This window comes from Lissotriton vulgaris, chromosome 7 (assembly GCF_964263255.1).
Source record: "Lissotriton vulgaris chromosome 7, aLisVul1.2, whole genome shotgun sequence".
NCBI lineage: Eukaryota > Metazoa > Chordata > Amphibia > Caudata > Salamandridae > Lissotriton > Lissotriton vulgaris.
Genome location: NC_141695.1, coordinates 1548076506 through 1548097653, shown reverse-complemented (window position 1 = coordinate 1548097653; position 21148 = coordinate 1548076506). Strand labels below are relative to the sequence as shown.

The 21148-nt window shown below is 43.3% G+C and overlaps 1 protein-coding gene across 1 annotated transcript in view; it reads right to left on the bottom strand.

The window, feature by feature from the left end:
- LOC147705983 (protein-glutamine gamma-glutamyltransferase E-like) overlaps window positions 1-21148 on the bottom strand; it is a 201081-nt gene that overhangs the window by 67153 nt on the left and 112780 nt on the right. The window contains exons 7-8 of the mRNA XM_086929013.1: window positions 19375-19510; window positions 944-1047 (exon numbers count right to left, since the gene is read on the bottom strand). Coding sequence (XP_086785139.1) covers window positions 944-1047; window positions 19375-19510 — 240 coding nt within the window. The remainder of the gene's footprint in view (window positions 1-943; window positions 1048-19374; window positions 19511-21148) is intronic.

The window sequence follows — 21148 nt, the reverse complement described above, 5'->3', positions numbered from 1 at the left end:
TAAAAAAAGCAGTGCTAACCGCGGTTAGCACTGCTTTTTTTACACCTGGGGGCATATTACCAACAACTAGCGATAATTATCGCTAAGTTGGCTTAGCGGCAATATTTTTATCGCCGAGCTGCGGCGATTTTTATCGCATAGGAACCTTGCTATTATCAAGGTTTATCTCCTAAGCGATAAAAATCATCCGAAATGCATGAATATCGCTGAAAAGTCAGCAATATTCATGCATTACCGAGCTAATGCTCTTAGCCATGTTATCCACCTACCATTGGATAACATGGCTAAGAACTGCTCAGGGCAGGTGTTAGCTTTTGGAGATATTCGCGCTTAGCGCGAATATCTCCAAAAGTTGGTAATAGGAGCTAGCGATGTTAGCGACTGTTTCCAGTCGCTAACATCTTGGCACTCCCACTTTGCATGTCATTAGTGATAAATATCACTGACATGTAAAGCGGGGCCCAAGATGGGCGCTATCTCCTACTAGCTGCCGCTAACTGGTGTTAGCGACAGCTAGGTAATAGGGAGATAATTTTATCTCCGCTTTCTTGGCTTCTAAAGCCAAAAAAGCGGAGATAAACCCCCTTGATAATATGCCCCCTGGTATTTTCCTGACTTAGCCATGATATCCTATGGAAGTTGGATATCATGGCTAAGTTTGTGAGCCCCTATCATCAAGCTAACACCAAACTTTGAGAGATTATCGTTAGTTTTCCAGTGATAATCTCTCAATTGGCAGTTAGCGCAAGGATTTTTATCACTACTGAGATAAACCTTGCTAATAGCAAGTTATCTCTGCGATAATTTCCGGCGATGCTTAGCGTTAAAAAATTCGTTGCTAAGCATCGTTAGCGGTAAATATCGCTAAACGTTGGTAATATGCCCCCAGGTTCCTACAGTCAGGTATTTTGATTGAGATCAAGTGATAAATAAAGGGTTTTACCTGTACTTTTCTCCTGTGGTGTTGCGTCCAGAACTTGCCAACCATCATAGAAAGCTCCCAGATCTTTCCTGGTAAACCAGCCTTCATTCCATACGTGAAAGTTCCTGATGATATGAATGAAAATTGAAAAGGAAGTTCAGGAAAGCAGACTGGAATTATCCAAAGTATAACTTGCTGTTCAGATCATAAGGAGGTTCAGCTTTGCTACTTATGTCGACCACACAACATCACCCCTGCACATCCACATGCCATACAGTTTACACCATATCCTGGGATGTTAAGGACATCCCTGGACACGTTCATATTCAGCAGATGCTTTATTGCTCCCCCAGTCTAGTACCTCAAGTCCCACCAAGCTCTGCTAATATGCTTAGTTAAATCTCTCACAGCACCACTGTCATAGCAATATTGTCCATGAAATTCTGTGCCCAGTTAAGAGGTTGAGAAATATTGGAAAATTTGGCAACATTTTGAACAAAGTTTATTGGACTGAAAGCCCATCCCAGACCTTCCTCAGACATAAACCCAGAGAGCAGCAACCATAAACTTTATGATACTTGGCTGCTTTTAGCATATCAGTATTCCCAAATCTTGGAAGAATTCTTTGGTGACTACTTATTTTTATATGGCAAACTTGTATTTGAGAAATGGCCCTGACTTCACCCTCAGTGGCTCTGTGCTATCTCAGTTTGCCCGGTTCAATCAAAGCCATTTACATGAATGGGCAACTATCCACTGTGCTTTGTACATGTGGTCTGTTGGTCCTAAGGTAAATCTAAACCGATGTATTGTTCAAAATACATTATTCCTTTTCTTGATTTAACTTATGAGCGTGACTTACCAGGTGGCAACTGGCGACGGCGACCACCAGGTCTTTCTTTCTTCTTTATCTTTTTTTCCTAACCTCCCCCAACCCTCCACCCTGCCCGGCACCGTTCCATACCAGCCATCACTGGTTGCTTCAAAACTGCTACCATTGTTTCAAACTATTTGCACACAAAGACATGTATTGCAAAACAATTTCAGAGAGCTAAGACAGGCATTTAAAATATAAGGTTTTTCTGACTTACAGGAACAAACCATACTAAACATGAGAGCTAATTTTGAAAGTCTTTAATAGCTACATATAGCTGTTCTTTCTGGGGAATCTAGAACTGAGGAAAAAGAAAAAAGCAACGATAACTGCCAGTTGGGTTTGACAATGGCTTCCTCCATGTTCCATTCTTATTCTTATTCTTATTCTTATTCTCTATGTCTTATTGAATTTAGGGAGTTATTAAGCTATTAAACAAGGAAATAGGACACGAGTGTAAGTTTAGACAAAGAAGCATGTTTCGGGATCTCTGTTAGAAGAATTCTTTAATCTTGTTTTTACTGAAGCTAAGTCCAATACGACATAATTCCTGTGATTTACTACGACCAGCATGCAAAAAATACTAAGAATCATGCTCAATTATATGTATCTTAACAGAATGGAACCCTATCTTTCCCCACATGCAAAGTCATTCAGATTCAACTTGCACACCAACCTCAACATAATGAACACATTGCCAAATTACATAAAGATGACCTGGTACAGCTGTCTCTTCTATACAATATTTTGCTTCGAAAGTGACTTCAGACCAGCTGTTCATGCACTCGTACTTTAGCATCTGGATGGCGTTAATGCCATGCTTCTGACTTCCCAGTCTCCTTGCTGATTTCAGTAAGGGTATACTACATGTCTTTGCACTGCTCATTAAAAGCCAGAAGAAATGTGAGCACATCACCCCCATTCTGATAGCTCCACTTGCTGGCTCGTGCCACTTTCAAAACCTACTACTTAATTTACAAAGCCATCATGACTAGCAGCCCCGTTTATCTCAACACCTTAGCCGCAGCTGTTATTTCGTAGCAGTTCGGCGGTTCCGCGGAGCGGGCGGGGCCGCTCAGCCGTTGGACGTTTGCAGCACCAGCGAGGTAGTGCTCTCGACGGCCAAAGGCCGACTGCAGCAGGGAAGGGGATAATGACAAAGGCAACATATCTGGTGGTTCTTAGCACACCTGCAGCAAGGCCACCATTAGACTGGAGACTAAAAAGCGTAAAAAAGACAAAAGCAAGGCTGCAGGCAACCAGGAATTTGAATAACATCCTTGTATACATAGGGATCACCCACTGCTATTCCATTTAGAAAAGAATTGAATACAAAGATCTATAAAAAAAATGACATCAAAATGCAGTAAACAATCGAATAACCAGCTACCCCACCTATTCCTCGTTGACTGCATGCTTTCTTCTGACCCTTTACAGCATTGTTGGCAAGGTTTGCACAATACAAATTCCAGGTACATACATTCATATTTGAAAAGACTCTTAGTAACCGTACTTTATTTCACAATGCCTAAAAGAATTATGGTGCTGATATCTTGTATTTTTGACTGGATTTTCATGTCCTGGGAGAATTCTGCATATTTCTTCATTTTCCCCAGATTTAGTCTATCTATTCTCAAGAGCAGGATATGCTAACAGTAACTTTAGAGATGATACTGTTCCTTGAAATGGGTCTGCTGGACGGGGTATTGCTTTAACCTATAAATACAGAGACAAGTAATGATTCTATTTTTATATCAATGTGTTTTAGTGTGACTGTTGTTTTCCATTGTGGGTATCCCAGTTTACCAAGTGAATGTTAGCAATTTATTTTGCACAACCATTTTGTGAAATAAAATACGTTTTTCCATGTTATAAAATAATAATATTAAAATTAAATATGCCTAGGGTACTTACAAAGCAGGCTTCAAGGCAACAGGGCACCTTCATGTAACACATCCCAAAATTAAATTTGTTATCCCCGGTGGGAAGCCTACTTTTTATAACATAATCGAAAAAATTGATCTGGTTCAGAGTATTGTTATGCAATTATTCTTCAAAGGGCATATTATTATCCATCCCAAAAAAGCTTCTACCTAACACACATTCCTACTGCCTTTGTGTTAACCATTTTTAGATAAATTCATGATCTATCCTGATTTTGCTCAAATCAATTACTTGTCCATGTCCACAATACTTGTTTCAGATTATTCTCAGTTTTATTTACTACTGAATGACATCCAGAAGCATGATTTCCTAGTTTCTATATATAGCAGAAATATCTGTTCTCTGTGGCATGCATGACATTTTGAAATTTCGGCAATATGGAGATTCAATTTGGTGCCTCATATCTCAATCAAATTTGATGATTCAAAGGAGGTAGGCTACAATCTAAAGGGGATAGGTTATAATTACTGTCAGCAAACAACATGAGTGATTGATTGGCAATTTCCTTCCCCACAGAATTATATTTTCAACCTAGTCTCCTCAATAAAATGTTGTTATCCATCAATTTATGGTCACATTTTTTTTATCTGCCTACTAAAATATTAGTGCATTTAATTTGCACATCTATTTCAGCTGTGAGTTACTGCCTAGTGAGTGGTCATTTTGTTTGGTAGGAGTTTAGAGCCTTATTCATGAGGAAGTCATGCAGTGCAGCGCGGCAAGTCACCTTGTTGTGCTGCGTGACAGGGAAAGGACAGTAATGTGTTGTGTTTAAATCACTATGGTGCATTACTTTCCTTTCCCTTGCACTGGTGCCCTTCTGATAGCCTAGTACCAACTAAGAAACACTTGTACCATATAATAAAGGTGCCTGTGTTGCATGCAGGATTGTTTTTATGCAGGAAGGGGCACCTTTGTGTACTCCTGGGAAGCATGTTCCTCTTTCTATAAAGAAACAAGGAGAAATAGAGATATTTCTCCTGGCTACGCCTCCCCTGGGAAGGTGTATGGTTTTGGCACATCCCCAGGTTTACAAGTTCTTGTAAATCTGGGGATGCATCAAAATCCATGGGAGCTGCATAGGAACACGCACACAATATCCATGGAATGCCTACCCATGTTAAAGTAACAGAATGAAGTCATGTGTGCTGCATTACATTTCTCCATATTTCTCAATCTAGTCAAAGACACACAAAGTGTCTTTGCGTAGCTTAAAAAAATCTAACTTAAGAGGTTTGGGTAACACATGTACCACATTGTTTGTTGCAAATGTGATGCAACCCTCTCATAAATCAGGCCCTCTGTGTTTTTTTCTCACAAAAATTCATCTTGAAGTCAATACTAAACTGATAGGGCTTGATGTCTAAAAGAGCAACATTTGTGATCTTGTTAGCTAGGGGAAAAACTAAAATATCTGATGTTTTGAATGTATGGATTGTCCTACATTCTATCTTATTACAGTCTGTTAACTTCCTTAAATGCATACGTTGAAACAAATTCCGAACTGGGTTTAGAAAGTTAAAATCTCTCCAATCATGACATAGGAAACTATTTCATACGTTTTACCTCCAGTGTTAGTAATGAGGCTGGGTTCTCTATAGCTGGCCCACTAGAGCTAGCATCAGTAAAAAATTGTTTGACTGTTCATTGCCTCTTCAACTATCCATCTATTATATTTATCTGCCATATAGATATCTATTGAAATACCATATCATTTACCTATCTAAATATTCAACTATTTGGTATGGGCCAATAATTCATGTTTTGTCTTAAAGGCTAGCACACTACTGTATAAGGGCAGTCACATTTAGTATGTGCACTTTTTATAGAAATGATATCTTCATGCACAATTAACCAGATCTGACTTTTGTTAGGCCTCACTCTTTTACCACAGTGCCTTTAAAATAAGGAAAACAATTGTCCTTCTAGATGAGGTATGTGAAGCCCCCGTGCGCCCTACTACAAGAGGTCTTATATGCTGCATTGACAAGTGAGGGCAGGACCAGGTATACTAGTCTGTGACTGAAAGATGTGGCTGCTTCGGAACTCATCACACATCAGACCTTAGCCACCATAGCATATATTGCTCATGATGTGCATGTGTGAAAGGAATGGAAGTTGTGCATGCAAATGCGAAACTCAGGGGGGTCATGCAGTCTCTTCATCCACTTCCCATTGCTCTCTGAAGTGTTCTTTAGCCCTGTCAATTACTCTCACCACCCAGGCCCAATCCAGGCAATACTACCTGGCAACATGAAGTCGTCGGGCTGGGTGAGGAGAGGGCAGTTGGTCTTCCAAACCGAAGACACGAAAAGGAGCAATCAATGAATGGGGAATGAAGCAGGGGAGCATCTCTGAAGAAGGACGCAACCTGTCAGACACACGTTGATCAAAGTTGTTCCCAGGCAATCCAGACACTTCATAACCCAAATCGGCTCCTCCACGCATCCCTGGAAATGAGGCACAATGTCTAGTGTGCATCGGTAGGAGTCACAGCAGACAGTTCTGGTCACATACACTGCAAAGTTGCAAACTCAGCACCCCCCCCGTAAGTAAGGCACAAAGTCTGGTGCGTGTTAAGCTGAGTTGCACCAGACAATTCTGGTCACAATCAATGAAGAGTTGCGAATTCCGTGCCTCCGTGGAAATGAGGCACAAAATCTGGCACACACTGATTTGAGTTGCACCAGACAATTCAGATCACACATAATGAAAAGTTGCAAATTCCATGAGGGTCTGCACCAGGCAATTCGGTCTCCAGGCACAATACTTAGTTCCACATTCACATAGCGCTACGAGTGGGAATCCAGCAGACAAAGTGGGCACTTAAGAGGGCACTGCTCTCCAAGTGTCACAGGTAGATGGTATGGGTCCCTCGTGGAAGGTCTTTAATGTCCCTGAAACCTCCACAAGAAAACAGGGGCAAGGCAACAATCCCTTGGAGAGCATACTTCAGGGTGCCACATAGCAGCAGGTAGTCAGCCCAAACCAGCCAATATTCAAGAAGGATGCGTGGTCCCTTCCAATGGCAGTAATCCTCCTTGTGCACAACAGATTCCTCTGGCAGTATGGCAGTGTGCACTATGCAGATCAAGGATCTCTGGTCCCATATCACAAGTGTATCTCTACCTTGCTGAAGTATGGCACCAGTAGTATACTGTAGTGTGCCTTTGAAGTGGGGGTGGTTCAGGGGGTTTCCTTTGAACCCCAGTTGTATCCCCTAAATTTCAGTCCTGTCTGCCATGGGGCCATTGAATGCAGATCTTAATCTTTAGAGGGCCATGATCTGACTCTAAATGGGAGCTCAGAGGGAAAATTGGACTGGGTCGCCCTCCACTCAAACGTAAACCAACAACAAAAGACCCTGTCCACAGTATCAAAACTTCTTCCTTCAATCTATCCAGCTAGCCCCTCAAATGGCAGAGGTCTGTTGTTCCAGCTGCATGCCTAATGTTTTAGCCCTCTCTGGAGAATGCACAGATGTGTTCCACAATTCCCCAGTGTGGACCAGAGTCAAACTTAGAGGCACACAAAGAGTGACGCACTTCTGACATTTAAACAAGTCGGAATAGTTCCTCAAATGAGCGTACTTTGCTTTGGAGACGATGACGTTTCTCTTTGTAGCGGAATAAGCGCTGAGAAATTGCGTGACTAGAAGAAACTGTAACCAGTATAATCTGAGGGGAATTTTAGACGCCACTACACCAGAAACCCATTGCGGTTTGGAATTATCGCCGCATAAAAAAAAACAATTCACACACAGGATATAGCCTTGAGGAAGTCGTGGTTCGACCTCCCAATTGTGACGAAACACGTGTTGGCTGTAGAGAAATTATCTGGGAAGAATTGTACACAATAAAGTGACCAACAAGGAAGACGGAAGACTAATTTCATTTACACATAACTCACGTTTTAACTTGTGGAAACACGTCTTATACCTATATCTTCTTTTTTTTAGGAGTCAGGTATGGAGGAGAACCGTTCCTTAGTATCCAGTAATAATTGGAAGCTGGTATTTTTTCTCGCTGAAGGAGCCTGAGACCCAAGGACACATCAACCGTTGTTGGACTGAGTACAAGTTTCGGTAGAAAATTACCTACGAGAGGCGCCTGGCCAGAGGAGGTGTTTCAGGGGCGTGTCTATCAATTGTGCATTTTGTATTAGGGACAGTGCCCCGTAAGATGAGTTAGCAGAGAGCTGTAAGAGGGATCGATTCTTAGAAGAGAGACTTCGAACGAATTCCGTAGCTTTGGCTACTGACCCTTAAAGCGTGAGTGTACTTCTTAGGAAGTCTTCACAAGCTGACACCTTTTCTTGATCTTGCCCGGGGAAATGCTAAGTAGGGATGCCTTGTTTGTGATAAGGTAGGGATAGATTAATCGATTTCTTGTGGAGCCACTAATGAAAACTAACATAGATATTGGAGCAGTTATTGCTTGTTTAGTATTTTTGGAGTTGCTCATTCTCTTTATGCTGAACCAAATTAGATTGATTCGTAGAATGAACTTTGCATTAGTGCCTATGTATATTTACAACCTTGTTATGAGGTGCTTGTAAGTCCAGTTATTTTTTGATTTGTAATAAACCCCTAAAATTTGAATTTGGAGTCAGTGATCCTTTCCGAGTTAGCAATTGGTTCATGCTAAATTGTTGTGAACGCATTGTTGCTCCCCTTTACACTTTTCAGCAGGTGATAAAGGTCCAGTTGACCAAGGATTCTTAGTAACTTTTATAGGGGAATCTGGCGTCATCAGTGTAGAAGTCCAGTTGTTTCCCTAGACTACTCCTTAGGTGTATAAGGGGACCAGCTTCTCTGGTCCTGGGGAAAGCCTCACAGGTCTTAGGGGTACGTGTAGTCAGAGTCCTTAGTCCAGATGGATATCAGGGGGCTACCTCTTTCAATTGTCCATGACTGGTGCCCCCAGTCTCAGTGTCCAGTAGAAAAACAAAACCAAGAGAGCTCTCCCCCTTGTGCATGGCCTTTTAAGTTGGAGCAGAAGGTTCTAGAAGAGAGGCTCCTCTAGTCTATCCCAGGGTGTCACAATACATCTCTGCCCCTGTCCCAACCCTCCTGCACAGCACTGTGTGACAAATAAAAATGAATTTACCCAGGAGTCACTGTCCACCTCTCCTCTGCAGGCCTTAGCTCTGCCCCTTACTGGCATCCCTGCCAGGGCCATTCCCAGGAAACCCTCAAAGGGGAGCTGCCTCCTGTGCTGGCTCCAAAGGTTTGTGCTCCTTCATTTGTCCATTGGGCTTGGCTGGCCCATCCTTGGTACAGTGTGACAGCTGATGTATTGATGCAGATGCTTCATCCCCACCCCTTTTTTCCTCAGGACCTGAGTCTAGCACTGCAAATTGCTCCCCTTGTGTTAGGAGGCCTTTGTTCTTGCTGCTGGAGACAAATGTAATTAACTTGATACCTGAGCTGTGATCCTGAGCTGAGCCAGATAATTATAACAATCCTGGATGAACCATAAGTTGTATCATCTTGAAGTCACAGATTTGGGTTTGGCATACAGGTTCCATTCCATTTCGGTATGCCACTGGCCTCTGTAGGCTAAAGAGGAGCGAAACACGGGGGCGGAGCTAGGCACGCCTGAAGATGGCCACTTTCTAAGTGAGCTCCTCCGGTCGCTTAAACAACCTACATCAATCCTGAACCACGATCCTAATGATGTGGTAAATATGCTAAGATAATAAATCGGAACACTTAACCGTCTTGTTGGGCTGACTCTCATAACCTGAAGTGGCCCAAAGCCGGAGAAAATAAACTTGGGAAAACTCAGCCGAGGCGCGGCCTGAACAGCGTGTGTGGACTTAGACCTGCCCCACGACTAAACAAGACGTGGTGAGCGCAAGAAGATGATGGCGTGCCAGGAGATGCGACTGGGTCTGCAGTCTTCGAATCACACGCTGTGAGCAGGGGACAATGGTCGTTCCTGAATGGTGGTGAGGCTGGAGAAGAACGTGTGCTCCCTGCGTTCATTACGAAGTCTGAAGGTGAGAGCTGCCTGGTGAGGGGACTGCAATCCTAGAACAGCGGCTGGGGGCAGCGCCTGTGCAATGAACTTGCCGGCTTCGCTTCAGCAACCAGGGCTTATCATCAGCGGTGAAAACGAGATACGCCATTTCTACCCTCTGCGTGCTTCGGTGAGCCTGCATTTCTTAGGCGCTCAATATAAGGTTGGCCAGGCTGCACACGAGAACAAACAGAGCAAGCACCGTGTGTTGTGATGAGCAGGGCTGAACTGTTAAGAAATGCACTGTGCACACAGACCTACCCCAGTGCACTACAGGGTTGACTGGAGAGCCTAGCAGCCGAAACTGATTGAGAGGGGAAACATCACTTATCTCTTTGCTGCTCACTATTTAGCTGCAGAGGCCCTGAACGCAGATTAGCTCATAACTCACAAATTGCCATAAACCCACGAGGCACAAAATGTGGAGGAGTATATCTACCTTGCAAAGCATAACGTGCGAGATCCGGCCTAGCCGGAAGACACTATGCCGGAGAGAGTCGTGGGTGGTTTCAACCCTGCACATGCATTGTCCACAGAGGGGAGATCCCAACCCAGGACTCTTGCAGTGCCCACGTCTGATTACACACTATGATCCAGGTACAGAACCACCCCCAATGTGGATCCGTTACTAACCTCACAACAATACCCTGCGACACAGCAGAGTACAGCTGCGGCCGGAGCATCTACTGCACGGACATATGGAAATGCACTCTATACAGAAACCACTGCCTCATAGACCTGTAAGCAACAACATTTTATAAATAACTAACTTCTTCCTTGGGCCTCTGTGTCATTGCACGCCATCAGCCCTACAGCTGGGCTGATCTATACCACTGCAGCATGGGTAAACAAGACAGAAATCAACCCAAGCTAACGTTTGAGCAGCAAAAAAACCCAACTGAGAATGACCCAGAAGGGCATCACGGCGTACAACAGGCCACATCCACTGCGATGGGATTGCTACTGGAGATGTTCAGGCCATGTTCTCCTTGATACAAACCACCAACTCTAACATAGATGGCAAGATAGACTATCTAACTTACAGAGTGAATCACATGTCTGAACGGCTAGATAGGCACACTGAAAGAATTGACATGGCGGAACGTCGCATATCGGATACAGGGGATGCACAACGGCAAATAGAAACCAAACAAGGCAAAATGAATAAACATCTAGAGGCGCTGATGGTGAAGGCCGAAGATCTTGAGGTGCGCTCTCACCGAAGGAACACTTGCCTTATGGGCATAGTGGAAACGACCAACACAGGGCACATCGAATGCTATATTGGACAATTACTTAGAACTCTCTTGGGCAAAGGCACTTTCTCTGACGTTTTCATTGTTGAAAGAGCTCATGGATCACTGGCTCCACCACCACCACTTGAGACCAGACCACGTCTGATCATTGCAAAAATCTTAAATTACAGGGACCGAGATGCGTCACTTTGCAAAGCCCGGGAACTGGGCAGCTTAAACCACCAAGGTATGGACAGTTTATCCCGATTTTACCCCACAGGTCCAGGAAGCAAGAAAACTATTTGTGGAAGTAAAAAAGAAACCCAGAGAACAAAATAGCTCATATGCAATGATCTACCTGGCTAGATTGAACATATCTGATGATGGAAAAGCTGTGATTTACAATGAGCCTAAAGATGTGCTCAAATACTTGCAACAGAAAGGGACTCAAACTATACGCCGGAAATCGCCCTGATGAGGGCCATAAGAACAAACTGGTACCTCGGACGTTTAATAATAGAGATATCTGCCCTGAACTGCTCCCTATTTAGAAATGTGTACAGCAAATTATATGACAATAACTACATAATGTTACAGATGTGTTAATTGGAGCTTCATAATTACGAGTTTGCTATGCAACAGACAATATGACCTAATACAATGCATGTCTGTCCATTTAGGTATGAACATGCTGCCAAAATTGGTATGATAAGCATCCAAAAATGTTATCGATAGCAGGTTCTGTTGTATGGAATGTCGCTGTTAGTGAGTGACCCCCTGGGTGACATTCGTCATCAGGGTGTCCGGCTGGCAGCATTCGTCCCTCTGTGTGTACCACAACAAGTTTTCTCTTCCTTAATGGCACGGGTGGGAGGGAGAAGAGTATGTTTTTTCTTCTGGACTGTCTTCATCATAATTGGGATGGCGAAGTGGGAGGGTCGGGAGAGGGTAAAGGCGGGGTAAATTCAGACTTATATCTGTTACCTTCTCAAGCCACTAGACAGATGTTGATATCCAGTGTCATCTCACAAGCACACACTACGTATTTACTCAGAATCCAGATAGCAATGCCGGTAAGCAATACTAGCAACGCACATGCGCTATAACTGGAGACATATTGATGCACACTAGCACTAACCCTACACCCTTAGACTAGCTACCTGGAATGTAAGAGGTCTTCCTAACCCTAGAAAAATTAAACAGGTTTTTGCTTACCTAGATAGACATTGAATAGACATAGGGGCAGATTTATGTTAACTGGCGCATCCCCAGGGATGCGCCAGTTAACATGCGCCACAGTGCGCCACAGCTCCGCCAGCCATGGTGCGCCGCATTTATAATGCGGCGCATCATGGTGCAAAAACAGCACAGATGCGTGACGCATCTGTGCCGGAAATGTGGCGCATTGCTGGAGTTGCGTCGCAAGCGCGACGCAGCTCCAGCAATGCTCGGGGGTGCCCCATTTTAACAATGCTGCGTCAAGACCTACGCCTGCTTCAAGCAGGCGCAGGCTTTTGACGCAGCATTGGCTTAAAAGTGACTGAGTGAAATCTCATAGATTTCACTCAGCCACTTTTGCGAGGCGCACCTGCCCCGGAACGCCCACTCTGCGCCGGAACGCCCACAAGCGGCGCAGGGCTTTACAACGTGACGCATCTGCCTAGATGCGTCACGTTGTAAATCGTTCATGGGGATGCGCCACGTTTACGCCGCCTTGCGTGACGCAACAGCGGCGTAAACGTGGCGCAAGGGCCTCATAAATCTGCCCCATAGAATATACATAGCTCTGCTTCAAGAGACACAGTTGCTCAAATGCAAGGCAGACGGACTTGGGAAACGATGGGCAGAACTAGTGGTCTCATCCTTCTATTCTACATATGCACGCAGTGTAATAACCCTGATAAGGAAGGGCACACAATTCGTATCGGAGCAAACATTAACAGACGCACAAGGACGATATGTCGTAATTATAGGTATACTACGAGGTACAAGAGTGGGCCTCATTAACACATACCGTCCAAACATGGATGACCCTGACTTCTTTATGAAGGTATACACAGTAATACGGAGGCCTCCAGCTATGGAGCTCTTATGGGGTGGGGATATGAATGTGGCACTTGATAGTACATGTGTCAGATCACAAGCCACGACCGAATATCACCAGCGGGCTTCCGCAGTTATTATATAGAGTATGAAAGAATTTCAAATGCAAGATATATGGCGCATGCGTAACCCGCACACACATGAAAGCACCCACTCCTCAACTGCACATAACAGTTGGTCCAGGATTGATGACTGGATAATTACAGAACAAGCATACACATGGACCCAGGATGAACATTATCAGACCATAAGCCTGTCCTACTAACCCAGCATATCCCTAGATATACCCCACCGCCATTCATATGGCGATTTAACGCAACAGCTCCTTTGGATCCACCCTATGCCAAGACGATTCGACCAGCAATAGAAGACTATTTTGCCACCAATAAGCAGTCTGTAGATAATGCAGGAATTCTTTGGAAAGCCTTCAAGGCAATCTTACGAGGCATTTGCATCAGCACCACTGCAGGGATCCTTAACAATATCCGTACCCAATTAACACAATGTGAAACACGCATAAAAAAACTAGAAGCAGAATACGACAATACACACAGTGCAAATATCTTTAGTATTATAAGAGACGAAATAAACACCTATAATGATCTAGCAGACAATGAAGTGAAATATGCAGGGTGGGTGTGAGTTAGGCAGACCAGGAAGTAATCTGGCACTTAAAGTACACATAGAACACAATTAACACACCGTTTTGCGAATGGTGGATGACAATAATAAAGAACACTATGACACAGCCGGCATCCTACACCCATTTATGGACAACTATGGCGCACTATATAAAACACAGGACACTGCACATGCACAGAAGATCCTAGGTTATGTGGAAGATATTGCGCTGGTATGGCTTTCGGACAGCCAACGTGAATTCCTAGCACAACAGATCACTATAGAAGAAGTACAAGCTGCTATAAAAACACTGCCAAAATGCAAAACTCCAGGGCCAGATGGATACACAGGGGAATTTTACAAGCATATTCCGAAATACTTAGCCCATACCTGCTGATGCTCCGTCCATCACCACCCACTTTTGTACCGCTTTTGGCCGCCATAAGTGTGGCAGGGTATGCTCAGACGTGAGTCCCTTGCTCACTTTGACACTGTATTCAAGCAAGCCGGGCTGAAGACAGCTGGAATGCCAGAAACCGGTCCTCTGAAGCTTGTTTCCGGTCCAGGGAAGACATGGCTTGGCAGTTCGGGCTGGACTGTTCCCATGAGGCACAGGGTCAGACTGATTTGCACATAGCCATGTCTGAACTGGGGTGGCAGAGTGGGCTAAAGAACGGTGATGGATTAAACCCAGATCTTTTGACTGGGTGTGAGTGTTTGATTGATTCAGATGCTCCGTCCATCACCACCCCCTTTTGTACCGCTTTTGGCCGCCATAAGTGTGGCAGGGTAGGCTCAGACGTGGGTCCCTTGCTCACTTTGCCACTGGATTCAGGCAAGGCGGGCTGAAGACGGCTGGAATGCCAGAAACCGGTCCTCGGAAGCTTGTTTCCGGTCAAGGGAAGACATGGCTTGGCAGTTCGGGCTGGACTGTTCCCATGAGGCACAGGGTCAGACTGATTTGCATATAGCCATGGCTGAACTGGGGTGGCAGAGTGGGCTAAAGAACGGTAATGGAGTAAACCCAGATCTTTTGACTGGGTGTGAGTGTTTGATTGATTCAGATGCTCCGTCCATCACTACCCCCTTTTGTACCGCTTTTGGCCACCATAAGTGTGGCAGGGTATGCTCAGACGTGAGTCCCTTGCTCACTGCCACTGGATTCAAGCAAGCCGGGCTGAAGATGGCTGGAATGCCAGAAACCGGTCCTCGGAAGCTTGTTTCCGGTCCAGGGAAGACATGGCTTGGCAGTTCAGGCTGGACTGTTCCCATGAGGCACAGGGTCAGACTGATTTGCATATAGCCATGTCTGAACTGGGGTGGCAGAGTGGGCTAAAGAACGGTGATGGATTAAACCCAGATCTTTTGACTGGGTGTGAGTGTTTGATTGATTCAGATGCTCCGTCCATCACCACCCCCTTTTGTACCGGAGTATACTAAGCGTATAACACTCACACTCTTCCCCCAACACTACGTGAAGCACTAATAGTAGCATTACTAAAGCCGTATACAAACCCGGCTTTGGCCGACTCCTATAGACCACTTTCTTTAATAAACACGTCACTAGGATACTAGTCAAAATTATTGTGACCATGATACAACTGTTTATGACAGCTATTGTCTTACCAGACAAATCTGGATTTATACCATCCAGATCCACAACACATAATCTTCGTACAATATTTGCCCTGTCACATCAGCTGAACCCTGAGTTGGAGGCTGTGGCTGTGCTTCCAGGCGTGGCTAAGGCTTTTGATTCATTCGAATGTATCTACCTGTTTGCCATTCTTCAGCGAATACGTCTTTCACCCATGTTAATAAACTGGATTAAACTTCTCTACACTAAGCCCACTGCATGCCTTAAAATCAATAGAAATTTATCGGGGGTAATACAGATACAAAGAGGGACGTGGCAGGGATGCCTGCTGTCCCCTCTGCTATTTGTGATTGCTCTTGAACCCCTAGCTTTTAAAATATGCCAGCAATATGCCCATAGGGTCTTACAATTCAGTTTACGTCCTATTGGCATATCATTGTATGCGGATGATATGGTACTGTATATTAGAGATCCCAACGTCAACCTATCACCAATAATTAGAGAATATATAAAATGCAGACGGCAATCAGGTCTGCAGATAAATTGGTCCAAATGAGCAGTGATACCACTAACTGCAAATACGAAATCGCCACAAATGGACTTCCTCTAGTCTGGCAGGAGGAGCCAAATGAATATCTGGAAATTTGTATTTATTGCGACTCTGAACTCATACTCCGAATTAATTATGGCACTGCGATTGATAAACTAGAAACACAACTAGACCAGTGGATCACACTAACTTTGTCCCTAGTGGACGGGGTATCTCTTGTAAAAATGGTGATCCTACCCAAACTACTTTACCTTTTTACCAACATTGCCATACCTCCACCAGCCCCCATTTTCAGCCACTTACGTGCCAATTTAACTAAAATAATATGGGCTGGAAAGCAAGCAAGGATAAGTCTGCACACAATGACACTGCCATACGCATCTGTTGGATTCACAGTCCCTGATCTATACCTATATTACTTATGCGCCAAGCGCAATATGCATACTACTGGTTTCCCCCAATACGCTATATGCCACTCCTTGCAGTAGAAGATGGTGACACCCACCCGTTGAAATTAGCACACATATTACCACATCAGCGGCCTCATTTGACCAAATACGAAATAACACAGTACATACCGGGTCCCTGGCATGGAAGCATATTAGCCAGCTTACAAGCAAAATCCCATTTTATGCACCCAACCTACCCCTGGCACAACATCCCGCTTTATCGGTTACACAAGAGAAAGGAAGTATGGGATTACTGGAACAGATTGGCATCACAGTGATGGGAGACATATACCTGAACAGAATATTTCTAACACCAAAAGACTTGACATTTGTGAGCAATCAAACACTGTTGTTCAAATTTGCTTATCACAGATTGTGCGCAGCAATTCAGGAGCTCTACATCACATATCCAAATGAACCCGCTTCACTATCAACGCTACAATTATTAAAACCCACTACAAACAATGCCCACATAGTTGCAAAACTTTACAGAACCATACTGAGGAAAACTTGCGCCAACACGCAAAAAGCACATGACAAATGGAATTAGTTACTAGACAAGCCTCTAGATGTGGATGAATGGCAATACTGCTGCACACTGTTACTGAGTTTCTTACACCCAATGGGAATTTACGAATCATGCACTATTAATATTTGCACCAAACCTACCACTCTCCATTCCACTTACACAAACATGGTTTGCGTGCAGTTGCTAACTGTAAACACCGTAGAACAGACCAGGCTGGTTTTGGGCAACTAGCATGGTATTGCAGTAAAGTGAAACTCTACTGGGAAAAGGTAGTCAATCTGCTAAGCGTAATATTGAATTGTAAACTAGATTGCACACCACAACTATGTCAGTTGGGTAATGTGAGACATTTAAAAATCTACCAAGAAAACGCTGGTCGCTATAATGTTATTCTTAGCAAAACGAAGAGTAGCCATGCATTGGGGCAGCAGAAAGGCACCTACCATAGCTCGCTGGATATTAGACTCCATGGGCCTCATTTATGAGGCTGTGCGTCACTTTTACGCCGCCGGTGCGTCACTTTTTGTGACGCACCAGTGGCGTAAACAAATGTGCCTTGTTGCCCCATATTTACAAAGGGACGCATCTAGGTAGATGCGTCACTTTGTAAACCCCTGCGCCACATTATACCTGCGCCATGTATAATTTCTTCAAGGGGGGCGTATTGACGCAAGGAAGGGTCGTAGAAGTGACGCAGTGAAATCTATGAGATTTCACTGCGTCACTTTTAGGACGCCGTTGCGTCAAAATCCTGCGCCTGCCTCACAGCAGACGTAAGACTGACGCAGGCCCTTTCACATGGGGTTTGCCCCCTGTGAAAGGACGCATTGCTGGAGTTGGGTCACTTTTGTGACACACTCCAGCAATGAGTCACTTTTGCGCTTACAGATACGTCAGAAATACTGACGTATCTCTAACTCCTTGCAAAATGAAGCGTCATACTGTAAATATGAAGCATCAGGAATGTCGCAAGGAGGGAGCATTGAGAAGTGACGCATCGCTGCTTTCAGGCAGCGATGCGTCATTTCTCATAAATGAGGCCCCATGTAATGTAAAGACACCTTTTTGATATATGCAGAAGAGCTGCCCCCATTGCTAAACCTTCTAATTACTGGGAACCACTTACCACCTACTTACGTGAACATCCTGACCTCTTTAAAACTGATGCATAAATACTGCTTTGTTATCATTCTGTAACATTGCTGAGACGTATCATCGCCATGCTAATTATCACTAAGTGCTGTGCTATGTATAATTATTAATTGCATGATGTATCATATCAGATAGACTTGATAATGTACATAAACATGGTTTGTTACAGTTAATTAAACATGTATAAATATTTTTTTTTAAAAGGGGAGTGAAACACAACTCTAAGGCAGTCTTCCTTTAAGGTGTATAATGGTGTGTCACTGCTGACAAGAAAGTATACCACACTGGCTCTCCCTATGAGCGTACATTAACATTATGAGGCCTACACCAGGTCAATATCTAATCCTACAGAGTTTCCTATGCACTAGGCTACCTGTGCGCAGTTACCCGACTGTGCAGGACAGGAGTCTCACACGTGAAACCCACACAAGTTTTCACTTACAACTAGCCAAGTTCCCCTTACCCTTGCTGCATTGCAGTGTCCTTATCTTATCAGGTGGACATGACGGTAAACATGTGCAGTCCATTTACTAAATGTTTACCATGGGTAAGTCCCCATTTGTGATGCTAACCCACTGTAAAAGGTCAAAGCCAGTTGATAAAAAAGCAAACAATCCATGGGGATTTGATGGGCAGAACCCATTACCCCACAAGTGGCCCAACATTTACTTAAATCATCCCCTCCTGTTATTTAATCTTGGGAGAGTTGATGAAGAATTAATTTTTGATGGTATCCTGGATTCCTGGAAATGTGTGTAGGATTCATTATTGAATCAGACTGATACATACTTTTGGGGAAATATTCTCCCAGACAATCGAAATGTGATATAAGGTTTTACCACAGTACATATTCAATAAGAATTTGACCCACAAAAGGGAATTATTTTGGAGCTTTGTTTTGTACGTTGAACCACAGTTTTAGGGCCCTTTTACAAAGAATCTAAAGTTAGTCATCTCTGACTGAGCAGTCATCGAGAATGCCATCATGGAGTTCGTATGTCAGTGAGAGAGCATTTCTTATAAATTAATTTTAAGTATGGTTCTAATTTCTGCACCTTCTGCTTTTTTCTCCTTTTATAGTTCAACAGGTTGTGCCAATTTTGATTCTTGTGATAAGTATTGATACATGAGGAATTCGGTGAACCAAACTCTATGGGCAATTTCTAATTTTAGAACATGGAACTAGAGTGGCAGTAATTTTCAGCAATATTCTGTATGTTCATGTAGCTTTAAATTGATTTATGTGGCTATGTAGAATTGGCGCACCCAGGGCGATGATGTTTAGGCAAGACTATAAGATAGCGTGAGTGATTTAAATTACCACATGCTCCTTGGCAGTTAAATGAACATTAAAAGAATGGTTCAATATATTTACCATACGCTGTCATCACTTTTCTCCAGGGGTTTTCCAGTCTTGTCATAAAATTCATCAATACTCAAGTTTCCATTTGTATCATGGGCGGAGCTGAAGTTTGTGACGACACGAGCTGGAATCCCCAAACACCTGAGGACTTTGAAAAGAAAATCGAAGATAGAGTCATGAATGAAGACATACATTCAATGCAAAGATATTGTTAGTGCCAGAACTTTAACTATTTGGTTATTTAAAGTCCTTCACTACCAGTAACTTGGAATGTAATCATCTGAAGCCAAATCATTGCAAACTACAAGGCAGGGAACACTCTACCTGGAGATAGCTGTCACTGGCCAGGTAAGGTCAAATTCTTAAAAGTGTTTTGCACAGCTAAGTCAGAGTTTGGCTTTCGGCTATCTTCTTTTGTAAGGTAAAATCCACTTTACTCATTCACAGGACCTTCTTACACTGAATAATCTGTAGTATGGTGTTATTTCCAGTGTGATTAAATCTGCTTACCTGGTGGGTTGCACATTGCAAATTAGAGGCACCTGCAAAAGTTGTTGGAAGCCAAAAACATAAACGTTGTTGAGTACTCACAAATCCCAGAAAAGTGTTGTTTTAACAGGTAGGAGTCAATTTAAAAAAAAAAAAAAAAAAATGTTAGGGAGATTTGGTGCAGAAGGAAGCCAAAATGTGGCAGTATAGAGGAAGAGATGGATCAAAGAGAAAATGTATTTTTTTCAGTGGGGGAAAAATGTGACAGTGCAAATACTTCAGCCTCATATTTCCACATGCAGGAGCATACATGTCTACATTTTCATGTAACAAATGTTTGCATTTGTGAATATTCTTAGTAATCTACTACATCCACACGTTTGAAATGTATTAAACATATAGGGCCAAATGTATCAAGATACCAATTAGCGATTCTGTAATAGCGATTTTTAAGAAATCGCTATTTCAGAATCGCTAATTGGTATGTATCAAGAAAATCGCAATTTTTTACCGATTTCTTGATATTCCTTAATTGCGAATTCGGAAATTGCGAATTCGCAATTAAGGAATACTTTCCCATTCATTTCTATGGGTCTCCTGGCCCATAGGAAGGAATGGGAATTTATTCTCAATTTACGATTCGCAATTTGCTAATCGCAAATTATGAATAATTTCAAGGGTGCAGGGGTGTCTAAAGGACACCCTGTTGCACCCCTGAAATAAGTATGAGTGCACATGTGGTGCACATACATGCCCTAAGGTATTCCAAGCTCCTATGCATCATGTGTCTCTGGTCCAATTTACAGGTTACAAAGACAGTGACTATATTCTCTTTTATGTCCGGCTAGAGACAGCTCTCTGCTGCCTCATGTTGTGATGGCAAAACAGGGAATATATAGATGGCTGTTCGGTGTTCATTTGGGCATTTATTCATCTTGCTTTGTCTTTGTGGTTGATGAGAAATGTGGAGCAGCGCAATTTAGGCTCCACCCTTACATGTCACAAAAGCACAATGTTCACGTGCACCTGACACAACATGTGCGGTGTCTCAATTTTATTTACTTGACATGAAGCATTGAACCACATCATTGATATGTATACATTGTAGAAGGTAGAGACTTAAGGGTGTGTGTTGGTTAAATATTAGTCTATCTATGACAATATATCATTCTCATTTGCACTTTGTTTCCATTTAAATTGCATTTAGTAACATATATTGCATATGTAATCATGAACTTATTTATCCACGTTTGCATTTATTCTGAAGTTAGATGTGCATATATAATCAAGGACATGA